Genomic DNA, 14,005 nt, shown 5'->3' with positions numbered 1-14,005 from the left:
TGGGTATCTATGGTAATGTAGCATAAGTGTTCATCACAAAGTCGATCCTTCTCCGAGGAAAGTGTGACACTTGAATGCGCACTATTAAGAACATCGGTACGAAATTAACAGAATTGCAGCAGAATTAACAGCGATAACAGCGATGTAACATTGGTGAGAGTAAGTTGGCTGGCCTGAATCGAAGTCAGCAAGGGAATTTTACAACGAATCTTTGAAAGGAGAGCGACCGGAGTTACAGAACTACTTCACATTCCTCCACACAGAGAGTGACACTGAAGCCTCAAGAGAGCGGCGAAGATACTATTATTGCCCATCGAGAGACAAATTAAGAGTCGACGATGTTGATAGGGAGGCTAATACTACGGTGGACAGGGCAGGGAAGCACCGAACAACAGTGAAAGTCAATGTCACACGATGAGGACCCACTCGCTTCGCGTTATGAAAGCTATCCTCAAAATACGAGACCGAAGTGCGTAGCTAGGGGCACTGTATCGACGAAAGCAGCGAAGGAAGCCTGACAGCTTTGAAAGCATTATATTATATCCAAATAGCAACCTATAAGTTGTGCCCAGCAGATCTAGAGGGTAGCTCTCCCCAATTATTAGTCTTGACAGCGAAATGAAGCAACTGGATGGGTAGGTGGCAGAGTGATCTTTGTAGGGAGAAAAACGAATGTCATTTGTACGCGAACTGTGCTCTCTGCTGACTCCTACTGATCGATTATGGCCGAGGCACAGGAAATAGTGGTTTTCCCGGTCAATGACCTTTTTTGAGCTGCAGATGGCAACGAAAGTCACTACTGCAGCCACATGCGTAGTTAACTCAAAGAATCTGAGTATTCTCTGACCTTTATGTTAGATCCACGTCTCGGTCTCGTCGGGTGCTACACTGATGATTGTAATTATGAAATGGCCGCGAGTGATGCGTATCTGCGACGTCGCAGGAAAGCCACGTGTATCCTATTCAATGTTCTGATGTAACCTTGCTCGTAATATATCATTATGTACCATACAAAACTGAGTAATGCCTAGCATTCTCGTAGTGTAAAACTCAAAGTCTGTTCTCATTTCTTGCTCTTCGCTTAATAAAATCCTGCCTCCCTTTGCAAATTGTAGCTAGTGCAGGCTGCAAAAACAACGGGAGATACGTTTCTTGCGTTGGTATCAAAGATACTTAGCGCCTCAAATCAATCAAAGGCGTGAGAAACATACGCGTTGAATTTGCATAGTTGTTCTAAATGAAACACTGTTCATTACGAACGAACACGTCGCTACGTATATTTGAACTGTTTTTGTTGTCTTTGTATGTGGAATCTAGTTTCCAAAACTGTTGCATATGATTGAAAACATTCTGCATAAACTAATTCTTCTAACAAAATATTTAATAAATGACGAGTAAAGTATAATACATATAATAGTAAATGATCAATATATTTGATAGCAGTTTATCATTAACAGTGATAAAGTCAAATAGATTACCATGTTCTCCTGAATATGTCCAATCACCTGTACTTATTACGGCGTGTAAACCTGAAACCAAATAAATTTTTATATGAAAACTATAATTTATGTATTTTCTCAAAGTAAATTTACGGATTCAGAAAGAAATTGTTAGAAATGGATTGTATAATAAAGTTCCTAAAGAAATTTTTATTCAACTAATGAAGTATTTATGTTGTGACTGGTTCATTAAAAGCCACGGTGGATGGACAAATGCGACGAATAAGTAATACCATTTGTGGTCAAATAAGAACACAGTTTTATTCGCAGTATGTTAACTATTTTATTTATAGTATACATAGAGTATTTCAAAACTAGTGGTACAAGTGGAAAGCTTGTGATTCTACTTTCTCTCAATAATCCCTTCTTCCTATTTTGTAGTTAGTATCTTGCCATCGGACTCCATAGCTCTTCCCTTAATTTTTTTATAAATTTTTCGGCACCGTCTCCACTCTCACCTCTTTATATCATCTGTTGTATTTTGACTCGATGATCTTGCTAGAAGTAATAAAGGTGCTATAACGACGATCCGAATTAGAGAGAAAAGTAAGGTAAACCAACGAACCGTACAATTCCAATTCTCTTTGTCTGTTTTTAGAAGGACATACGTTTATTCACTTAAAAAACCAAAAAGGAGTGTTCTTGTTCTTGCCTCTAACAGTATGCGTGGTCCTGTTTTTTAGTGGTGTTGATATCTGCAACACAAGGTTGGCCAAACTCCACCGTTTAGTATACGATTAAATCGTATTTGCCCCCGCGTGAACCGACTCCGGGCTACCAAAATGTGCCTGTTAGGAGGGAAAACACTACCTCGCTGCTATACACAAGATAGAGAAGTGAACTGCATTACCGACGCTTCTTCGTAGCAAAGACACCGTCAGTTGGAGAGCGTATAGAAACGAGTCCGATTCTTCTTTGTACTTAATGCACTTTATGGTGGACTGTTGTGAATGAAGCATGGCGAGAACTACGAGAGTGTGAACGGCGAGAACTACGGTTACTAGCAGAGCTATTCCCGATGCCTGATAACGACGAATTATCTCACCGACTTTACAGCTCTACGTCCACCAGACAAGTGTGCATCTATTCGTCACACTGGTGGTTTAATAGGCGAGGTTGTAGATCCTTGTCAATCGAGGAGTGTATAACTAGCCTACGTTGACAATGTTTAGTAAGTACACCGCTAATCAGTTGTCAGAGAGTGGTCTCTGATTACTCCGAACACAAATAACAATTTCCAGGAATCAGGATGGGATCACAGATTCCAAAAGTGCATCAATTCGCGAAAAACAGCACTCAATTGCAAGCTGCTTCAACCTTCGAATGTAAAGCACATGCAATTCGTACAGATCGAATGGATCAGGTCGCAAAAAAGACTGCAAAATTCAGCGAAAGGACAGCGCTCCTATGTTGTATGTAGGGGTGTACCACTCTCCAACTGTAATTAAAACCGTCGCTGATTAGTTCCTTTGGACATCAGGGGTTGTAGCTAGCGCATTTTGTGCCAACACAGCGACCAATAGACAGCATCAAAAATGACGCTAAATAGCAAGTAGCCATTCTGATTTGGAGTAATTTGGAACAGCGTGGTTTGGGTGGTGCTGTACAGTATTTGCATCATATTTATTTAGTGCATCATTATAATTCGCAAGGAATTCAATCTTAATCTTATAAAACAGTGCAGGTATTTTTACAAATGTTAATTTATGCATAAATATTGAAATATATGTATTTATAATGATATACAAAAATAGGTGATGGGCAGAATGTGTTGCGTTTTGGTATACCCTTCAGGGATTTCCAGCATACTTTCACACCAGTTCCCGAAAGATTCGGTTCAATTTTAAGTGACTACCAGTTAATGCGAGCGACAGTATGTCCTAGTCATTTTGACGAAGATAATTATTGCGTAGAGTACGCAATAAGAAGATTAAAACGTGGTGTAGTATCTAGTCTACATCTTCAAACTGTATCACTTACCAGGCATATCTACATTATGCAAACTTCTACAGAAAATTTATATCAAAACCGGCCCAATCTCATTTTGTTAAAGAATACTTAAGTAAACACATTGAATAGTGGGATCAGATAGCATTACAAAACCATATTGATTATGATATATAGTGGAAACAAATGATTGATTTTGTAGATAGTGGATATACACAAAAACCTAACTTCGCGGATTATGCATTAGTATTTACGATTTGTGGGTTAACTAGTGGCTTGAAGCTGCCAATTGCATAATATATTGCAAAGGCAGTAACACAGACATGTGTTTTATTAAAATCTATCAGTGAAACTACTAGATTTATTTTAGATTATGGACTAGACATCTATGCATTTATTTGTGAGCCAAGCCTCCACGAATGTTGCAGCTATGAATAAATTGCAATATCCCACTGCACGGGCACAGTGGCAGAAAGGTGAACAGTGCGGAAATAAGCAAAACTGAAGTCAATATTTGTAGTAGGTGGCCGAGGATGGAGATCGGTTTAAGAACAACAGACGTGGTTAACCTCTCTAAAGATTTATTTCAACTGCTGCACGTGGTGCGAACGGTGTGACTCTGTCTTGACTAACTTCAGGCGTCTAACGATTGTTTTCCTACTTCCGGTACTACGCTAGTCAACTATATATTGTAAGCAATAGCATAGTTTTTCAGTTATCTAAAATTTATAAAAGTAATTATTAACGAATGATAATGTACTTATGTTGGAGGAAACATAATAACAATTCATTAGAGAAATATAATTCTGTTATATGAGCTACCACATCTTTTAAAGGGGCTACGAAATAATATTTTGAACAAAAATTTATATGTAAATTTCGGCTGCAATGGAAATGAAAAGGAATTTATGTCGTGAAACACAATAGTAAAAGCGTATAAAATGGATCGTTTACACAACATATTTCGCTTATTGAGGAAGATAACAGGGACGATCGAGGTTGCTTGACTCTAATCGTCGAGTTGGCTTGACTCCCCGAAACGTTTATCGTCCACGGACTCCTTTGGAGAGCGTCTGTCCCTGGTTGCGTCTGACCTCCTTCGATCGCGATCGAGAGGGGATCGATGCTCGCGCATACGAGCTATGGAAGGGGACGCACGTCACTATCACGCACACAATCCTAATAATCGCGATCCAGCAATTCCTACGATATATTTCTAGTGCTTGTGTAGGGGCGATCTGCGAAAGTCATTCTCACCACACACACTCCCGTATTCTTGATATCTCGCGATTTATGTCAACGGTAAGAACGGTGACAAGTTCAGTCGAAATATGGCTGGACTCATATGCTAGCAAACACAAATGGAGGGTAAGTAATATTCAGTACTTCATACGTAATTCAAAATTGTGTATAATATATAATTTTAAATATTTATAGGTATTATAGTTTAAACGTGTTTCTTTTGTAGGTTCCATGAAAATCAGAAATTGTTTACTCAAAATAACTGAAGACGAGGGGTTGTGTACTACCAACACGCTATATATTTTTGATACTTTATTTAACTCCATCAACGCCTATTGTTAGAATCGCTGACGACGGGGATCTAACGGGCTCCGAGTGAAGTATGAGAAATCGGATTTCGCAAAGAAAATATACGCTATTAGTTTGTTTTTATCCGTTCTGACAAGGACAGATGTTTATTTTAAAATTTAAGCCAAAAAGAGGGAAGGGGGACGGTCCTGGTGGTGCGCTCGTGGGCCGATCCGTGTAGTCCTGGGTGCGTGCGGGGGCACTCCTTTTCACTGCGGTAAGCGACGCTGGCGTTTGGAAATAGAAGGCGTGGCGAAACCGCACCGGCTAGTTGCCGAATAATTCGCGCTGGACCGTATTTTCCCGACTCCAGGCTTCGACGACGAGCCTATGTGAAGAGAAGAGTAGTACCTCGCCATAACGTTAAGGTAGTGCAGTGAACTGTATAACCGACGTCTCTTCGCACTGAAGAAATCGTCGGTAGGTGAACGTACAGCGAGGAAGAGTCCTCCTTTCTACGTTTAATGCACCTTACAAGAAGGTTTGCCTGGTACGAATTCCGGCTTGCGCTAAGACTTGTGAGTGTGAAACGCACTATAACCAGCAGAGGGTAATCTTGATGGCTAATGACGGCTAGAAGCTCTACTATGCACCATTCACCACAACATGTGCATCTATTCATCACACGTGAGCTGCTTCTAAACGTGGTGGCAGATTGCAGGTATCGCAGAGGTGACTCACTTATGTTAACCCTCTCTGTTTTGTGCCGACTATTAGGGTTCAACTAAGGAGTTGTCTATGGTTGCTTTGACGAATAATAAACTCAGGGAATCAGAAAAACTATTGATTTCAAGAGTGCAAAAAGTCGGCTAAAATTGTCACAAACCTGCGGTCTCGGTACTCTATCACATGTATCCCACGTGTTAGTCGAGCAGTGTAACTCACGAGTCGCAGCAGATAGACTTTCAGTTGTATCTGTTGTTAGCGCAACTGATTCTCCTACCGAAGGCGACAAGACAAAGTCTCGATTTATTACCGCTTTTAAACACCTACAATAATAAAGGTAGTGCGCCATTGCGCACTGCACTATCAAGAAATAGTCCATATCATCAACTTTAGGTTGGAGCCACACATAAACTGAAACACATGCAATGTGTTAATAAAGACACGAAATAACCTTTAAGAAAATCTAAATGTCTGCGAAATTGGATCATAACAATCAATGCCTTTAAAGAATTATGTACAATATTGCAAGAAAAAGTATTTGATGAAATACAAATTAGGCATTTTGATCAAGATCCGATCGAAAATTTTTTGGACAAATTAGGTCATTAGGGCATAGAAATGTAAATCTAACTTGTACACACTTTGAAAAAGTTTTTAGAATAGTACTCATAAGCAATTTAACTAGTACGATTACCATTGGTAAGAACTGCGAAGAAAAATGTATTGGGATCCTCTTTCTGTCGTTTAAACATCTCTTAACAAGAATAATAAATGAACAGGATGATGAGAAAGAATAAGATAGTAATGTACAGGGTGTGAAAACATTAATGTTCACGGTTGAAGGGGATCGGTCTACACCTCTGGATCGGTGAACATTTACAAATAGAACTGTCCGCAAAACTGTTGACATTGAAAATTAATGTTATTTTTTTTTATTACGTAATCGTATTCAGATCGTTTAATATAGAAAATGTTTGAAAGGAACCATATGCCGAAAATGAACCGTTTAGTTAGAAAAAATTGTTAAAGATTTAGCATGGGTTTGATTGTATAGCGTTACACATAGGATATGGGCCTACCAGAGATTTTAGGCTTTCACGGCCCGACATCATACAATTCTCATTGTTGAAGCTTTTGGGTGTAGAGATTTTCCGACGTTTCGCTAGCATTGCAGTTGGCTTCTTCAGGGGGTCGAAAGACACACTGAAACTGAAATATGTTAGGTACGGTGCACTACTTATGTGTGGTTCATGCATCACTGAGCACCAATGAGATGTTCAGGTTCATTGGGTACCAGTGGTGTTGTTTTTAATTCTGCATCTGAACAACGAGAATTGTATGGGCCTACCACTATCTTGTTACGCGGCAACGTCTATCCTAATATGAGGCCCAACATAGTAATGGTTTACATAACCCAACACAAGAGGTTTAGCAAGGTGCATTGACCTAGTAAGTCTAACTCGAGTAGTTTTCTTTTTCTCTCCAATATTTCCAACATCGTATGGCAAAATTAACAATTGTGAACTATAATATTAGATACCTATTCGATGATTAAACCTTCTATCTTTTGTTGGTTTCTCGTATTTTTCGGAACACGTTTCATTCAGCACAAATTTAGTGACCACAATAGCACAAACACTAATGATCAAGTACTAAAATACTAATAATAAATATCACTGTTTCACTGTAATAGACTAAAAAGTAGAAACGTCAAATAAAGCATGAAGGAAATCAGCAGTTCTTTAGATGTATTTTCGATGTCGGTGTTGAAACAGTTCTGACCTGACCTGAGTTCTGTAACGCCCATAGCAATATCCGAATCTTTGTAAACGCAGATGTTCAGTTACAGTTAGGGTTACTTTCTCTATCATGCTCTTCTTTTCCTAAAAGTGCCTCTGGAAGGACACGCAAAATTGATAACTGGTTACTGTTAACTTTGAGTTCGAAATTTTCGGAAAATTATGCGAAGAGATCCAAAAGGTCAAAACAGTTTTATGAACGACACCGAAAGCATATCTAAGCGACCTTTGATTTCCTTGCCGTCTTATTTAAAATTGATTGTTTTATGTCTATTAAACTAGTTTAAATCTAGTTTATTAGTATTATATGTTTATGTGCAGTATATATGTAGCACAATATAATAGTTATTATTATTTAAACTACTGTTAAGAGTGGTGCAGTGCTGTCTGTTATTAGTGTTTCAGTGCTTGATCGTTAATGTTCGACTATTAGTGTTATTTGGAGTATTTTCATTATTAGTATATTTGTAATCTTTGTGCTGAATGAAACGTGTTCCGAAAAATACGAGAAACCAACAAAAGATAGAAGGTTTAATCATCGAATAGGTATCTAATATTGTAGTTCACGATTGTTAATTTTACCATATGATACTGGAAATATTGGAAAGAAAGGAAAGTTACTCGAATTAGACTTATTAGGTCAATGCACCTTGCTAAGCTTCCTGAATTGGGATGCGTACATTACCTATGCGTGACCAATAATATTTTTACACCCTGTACAGTAGATGCATTTTTAAATTTTGAACCTATTACTGATATACGGTATTATAGTAGATTGTCTTATTCGTAAATAGTAAGTATTATGCTAAGACATAAAATTATTAAACATTGTAGGAAATGATTGCATATCGGAAGTAAATATATCTTCTTCATTTCAAATAGCGAATAAATTAGTTAATCATGTAATAAATACAATCACAAATGTAAAACACATGTATTTAGAGTTACAAATTGCCATGTACATACATTTAGATTTTATATTTGTATGCTGCGAAGAACATGTCACGTTATTGCAATCTGTTATGGTAGATAATAGTATAATTGTATGTCTACAAATATTATGTAGCACTATTAATGTTGTTAATTTGTTTTATCCAGAAGCGGAGTGGCCTCTGCTCCTTCTGACGGTTTGCTCCCACTTCAGCCCAGAACCACACGCCCCGCTATGTTCTACGACAATGTTTCGTATCACATACAGATACCTATACGAGTTATGCGAAAGTTCAACGGGGGGAGTGGTCACCGGTGTAACTCCCAGGCTGCTATCAGACTTTAACCGTCCGACTTCATGCCGAAGCATGGATGCCATAACTCGTACCTCCCTAACCACAGCTAAAAGTGATGTATGATGTTGGACCCACCGACTTCTCTGACGCTCTGATTCCTGAGAAAGAAACAACTCGACTTTCGTCAAAGCGCAACGAATTTGTCCTTGATTGGAAGTTTTCCTATGCAAGTTCTATCAAATATGTACAACCCGCGACCTAGGATCAACTACCCTGATACTTTCCCCTCCTCCCTAATTTTTCCACCTACCCTCTCCGTTGTTTAACCAACTGAATTTCGCCGAAATTACCTCATCGGTCCGTTAACTATTAGTCTTTGGATATAACTATCGGTAATATTAATTTCGTCAGTGTTTATGACGCGGCTCTTTTTCGCAAAAAGTCCCCTTCCCCCTTATTAATCCAAGAGCCGCAGAAAGCTCTCCCCCTTCCTCCAGACGGAAACTCAAATCTATATCCTCCCCCCTCCTTTCCTTCGATTCACCAACCCCTCTTCCCTTTAGCCCCCTTTTTCTTCCAACTATTATCCCTCCCTACGCCCTCTACCTACCCCTTGAAGACATCCAATCTCCAGAATTTGAAGCTTAAATTTGATATATAGCTCTACAGCGCCCAGAAGCGATGTAAACCTTCCCCTTCTCGGACTCTGTACTTCTTCCGTCTCTGAGAGAAGCCATTACATTTATTTCCCCACGACATTTCTGACAGGTATATGTTAGATATCGTTCCCTAAGCGATTCCTTAGTTCGCTTTATTCTGATGCATCACAGTCGCTCCCCTCGCCTGTTTCGCACGTTTCCGTCACCGGTATTTTCAAGATATAGTAATGTAGCAAAATTTACATAACCCATTGTAAAAAAAAAAGATGAACCACCATTAACCCCTTGCCTTACTTTGACGAGTCTGGCTCGTGTACTTTTTACAATATCTTCACTGCCGATTACGCGGTAATGCGTGATGAGGATTTTTCGCAAGTAACCGATCACGCACTATCGCGTGAGACGTCTATGTTCGCTCAATGGGAGCTTTACTGTTGGCAGTTTAAGATAGTTACACGTTTCAGATCGGCAGCAAAGATGATAATATTACGAAAGAAAATTGTAAGGGAAAGGGTTAAACAAAATATTTGTTTCTTTTGTGTTTGTAATTTTAGTACTTGTTCATGTTAGTATTGTTTATCCCATTTATCCCATATTTTGTCTTTTATTGTACAAAGGTTTCTCCCTCTCTCACTCAGACTTTGACGTCACAACTTGATGTCGGGCTTGCAATTCGAACAGCGAATACTGGTCGTGTTTACCCACTCGAATTAGACTGTAATAAAACCGAAAAGTGCGATAAGTCGTGTTAACCGTGTCTCTCATTGACGCAACGGAATCTCCTACTGAGGGCACACTTTTGGTAGGTATCACATGCTAATCGGCAACGGATTTAGCGGACAAGGCAAAGGTCCCGATATATCTCCACTTTTAAAGATACCGTTCTTCTTACACGGTCGACGCGACAAAGAAGATCGATAACTTATACGACTGATAAGACTTGGATGGCGTGACTCGAAAAATACAAACAAGAGAGAGCAAGAAAGGCAGAGAGAGGGGGAGGGGGAGGAGAATACATTTTAGTAAATGAAGAAGAAATAGTACATAAGACTAGGTTTCACTGGAAGATGGTACTAACATTACATTGCGATAATACCATTTAATTTTAGATTTGAGCTATGAATCCTTATGCTTATGTTGAGTATGGTCTATATGCATTTTAGTATCTATAAATTAAATGTCTTAGAAATCTTTTCAATCGAAGAGGATGGGCGGCAATTTTTGAATAAAATATGAAATTAAAATACAATATGCCCATTGGGTAAATATACAGATTAGGGGAGCCACCTCCGATTTCAATGACCTTGGAATATGTTATCAAGGTCATCATTCTAAACAACTTTTCCTTATACATATACCCGGCGGTCTCTTTTCGTTTTCGAGATATTTGCAAAAATGTTTTCAATATTAAAAAGTGTGATCGGAGTTAGTCAGTGTTAGGTTCATTAACGGGGAGGCGTTTGGAGAAAAATAATAGACACGTTCCTACTTGTTTATTCCTTTATATCTTCAGTTATTTTATATGTATCTGCCATTACTTGAAAAAAAAGCATCCAGTCGTTGGTCAAAATCGAATGTTCTTTTAAATATAAATTCTGCCAGATAGTGGTTGAAATGATATTCTCTACAACCATACCTAGGAATATTGCCATGAATATCTCTTCATACTATTTCAATATTTTGGGTGTGGACACCTGTGATTGGACCAACGAAATTTTTTGAATGATTCACTACAAAATGTTGATATATGATCAGCACGGATAGTTTTAAGAAAATTAGCTTAGAAATTAAAGTATTTATTTCGCCCAATGGGTTCGTTATTGTGAGTTTCACTGTACAAAAAGAACTTAAACATGTAATCAAAACAAGTCTTGTACAAAGGATTTTAATTAAACAAGTAAAACCGAATTAAACAGCGTTGGCAAAAATGTTTCTCATGTAATTGAGAACACGGATTCCGCAATTGCGATTCAGCGTTTTCTTTCGCGACCGGTCAAAAGACGCACGACGTCGCGAGAAGATTATTTGGTACGGCAGAGCGAGAGCGTTCACCACACACGAGTCCTCTGGCCTGTTCGTCAGTCCGTCGGGCGAGCGAAAAGGGGATCGATCGGGATGCTTCGATTATTCAATTTTGATTGGCCAATCTTAGAATCGATAATCGATACCCAAATCGCCGCCGGACGGTGCTGACATTTGACTTAGCGATCGGCCAGCCGACTCGGGAACTCAATCGCCATCGAACGTTGCCGGTCGCGCGGTTGCGCAATGGTTCTGTGCGCATTCGCCGCCGACCCACACAGACAATCCGCAACAATATATATTTTTATCAATTTGTTCATATGCTTTCCAACAATCACTATAGACTATTGTTCCAGGAACAATCCTTTTTAAAATAAGGGGCAGTAATACGTCTGCTCTACAGGACAAAATTGATACTACAAATATCTTTTTTGTGTCACGGTCTATACCAACGAAAATCCATTGTCCTGTAATAAGTCGTTCACGATTATACTTTCGTCGTTCAAATTTGGCTTTATCGATTTCTACAATAATTAATGCACGACGTTACGTTACAACGATTTGTTCGAAACTGATAATAATGAACCATCTTTCCTAGAGTTCTTTCGACATCATAAGAAATATCAACAATATAGGTTTCAGCGAGAAAGAGAAACAGAAGCTCTCGCTAACGAATCTAACCCAGAACTATTTCGATCACTCTTTTCAATATTGAAAACTGTCTTTGCGAATATCTCTTAAACTAGAAGAGATGTCCTTGTATATGTATAGGGAAAATATACGGAAACGTGTCAGTTGTATTGGGGAGGGGCGGCAGCCAAACCCCTCCCCGCTAATGAACCTAACCCAGACTAACTCCGATCACACTTTTTAATATTGAAAACATTTTTGCGAATATCTCGAAAACGAAAAGAGACCGCCGAGTATATGTATAGGGAAAAGTTGTTCAGAATGATGCCCTTGACAACATATTCCAAGGTCATTGTAATCGGAGGTGGCACCCCTAATCTATATAACACTGCTCAACACGGGTCTGATTTCGTAAGCGTGAATAAACATTTCTTATAGATTTCGACGTGCTGATTACGAATCTGCAAACAGTTTTTCCCCAGAACGTACAGTTTTTGAAAAAATCAATTTTGAAAAAAATGACAAATTTTCAACTTTGGGATTTTTTTCTGCTTTTACCGTAGTAGTTATTTAGTTGCTCTTTGCACGAAATGATTCTGTGGACTCTCCCGAATAAAATAATATAAATAGTTATTAGATTATAAACATCGAAATAGGTTTAAATAACAATTAAAGTGAAAAGGATACCCAAAACGCACCCACTTTTGCTGATATTTTTCACTTTATTTCAAAAAGTAAGGGTCTAAGAGAAAATTTGACTATACCACGCGATAGAGCAAACCTTTCTACTAAGGAAAGCATCAAGCGAATGTCCAAAATTATTTTTGTTTTCAATATAGAAATAAAATAGTTTGGCGAAACGCGCGCCGGAGACAGTGGTACTCAATGACAGCGGCGCGCGCGGAGGACGCCTCGCCTACCGCCTGCCGTTCAGCGGTCCCTATACGCATTGACGTCATTGAGTACCACTGTCTCCGGCGCGCGTTTCGCCAAACTATTTTATTTCTATATTGAAAACAAAAATAATTTTGGACATTCGCTTGATGCTTTCCTTAGTAGAAAGGTTTGCTCTATCGCGTGGTATAGTCAAATTTTCTCTTAGACCCTTACTTTTTGAAATAAAGTGAAAAATATCAGCAAAAATGGGTGCGTTTTGGGTATCCTTTTCACTTTAATTGTTATTTAAACCTATTTCGATGTTTATAATCTAATAACTATTTATATTATTTTATTCGGGAGAGTCCACAGAATCATTTCGTGCAAAGAGCAACTAAATAACTACTACGGTAAAAGCAGAAAAAAATCCCAAAGTTGAAAATTTGTCATTTTTTTCAAAATTGATTTTTTCAAAAACTGTACGTTCTGGGGAAAAACGGTTTGAAGATTCGTAATCAGCACGTCAAAATCTATAAGAAATGTTTATTCACGCTTACAAAATCGAAAAAAAGTCAAAATTTGTCGAACAGTGTAATCAGGAAGGAAGAATTTCGAGTTTCTTCCACGTCCATTTCTTGGGTATAAGAGCACTACTATTGAGGAACAGTAGCTCTTATTCGCTTGCTAGCTCATTTGGTCGGCAGTACAAAAAAAAAGGAAGTGGCTCGTTTCAGAACAAGGGGTAATAAAATATTTGCGGTTCATACCGTCCTTTCATTGTATTCGAGTAAATACAGTTCAGCGTCAATTGAATTTTCTTCCATACTGTAATAGGTATTGTGATGTCGCGCATAGCACCGACCACGGGTTTAGTGAATTTAGTGAAATTAGTGACAAGAAGGACCGTACGGTTTCTTCGCGGAACGCGTGCCGAGTGACGCCTCCCAGAGGAAAATTCTGTGAATTGGAATTCCCGCTAATGTCGGGTGACTCCGTGCCGAGCGCGCACGACGTTTCAGGGCTGTAGAAGGAATCTGAGGGACCTTGACGGCCCCGGGAGCCCCGCTCCTCGCATACGAGCCTGGACCATA

The 14,005-nt window shown here is 38.9% G+C and overlaps 1 protein-coding gene across 2 annotated transcripts in view; it reads right to left on the bottom strand.

Annotated features, from left to right (window-relative positions):
- The window catches only part of LOC143186502 (putative carbonic anhydrase 3), a 111,840-nt gene that overhangs the window by 44,491 nt on the left and 53,344 nt on the right, over positions 1 to 14,005 (bottom strand). For both annotated transcript variants that reach the window (XM_076390181.1, XM_076390179.1), the window contains exon 2: positions 1,479 to 1,529. In XM_076390181.1, coding sequence (XP_076246296.1) covers positions 1,479 to 1,529 — 51 coding nt within the window. The remainder of the gene's footprint in view (positions 1 to 1,478; positions 1,530 to 14,005) is intronic.

This window comes from Calliopsis andreniformis, unplaced genomic scaffold (genome assembly GCF_051401765.1).
Source record: "Calliopsis andreniformis isolate RMS-2024a unplaced genomic scaffold, iyCalAndr_principal scaffold0001, whole genome shotgun sequence".
Taxonomy (NCBI): domain Eukaryota; kingdom Metazoa; phylum Arthropoda; class Insecta; order Hymenoptera; family Andrenidae; genus Calliopsis; species Calliopsis andreniformis.
The sequence above is the reverse complement of the archived record's forward strand: the minus strand, read 5'-3'. Positions and strand labels throughout refer to the sequence as shown.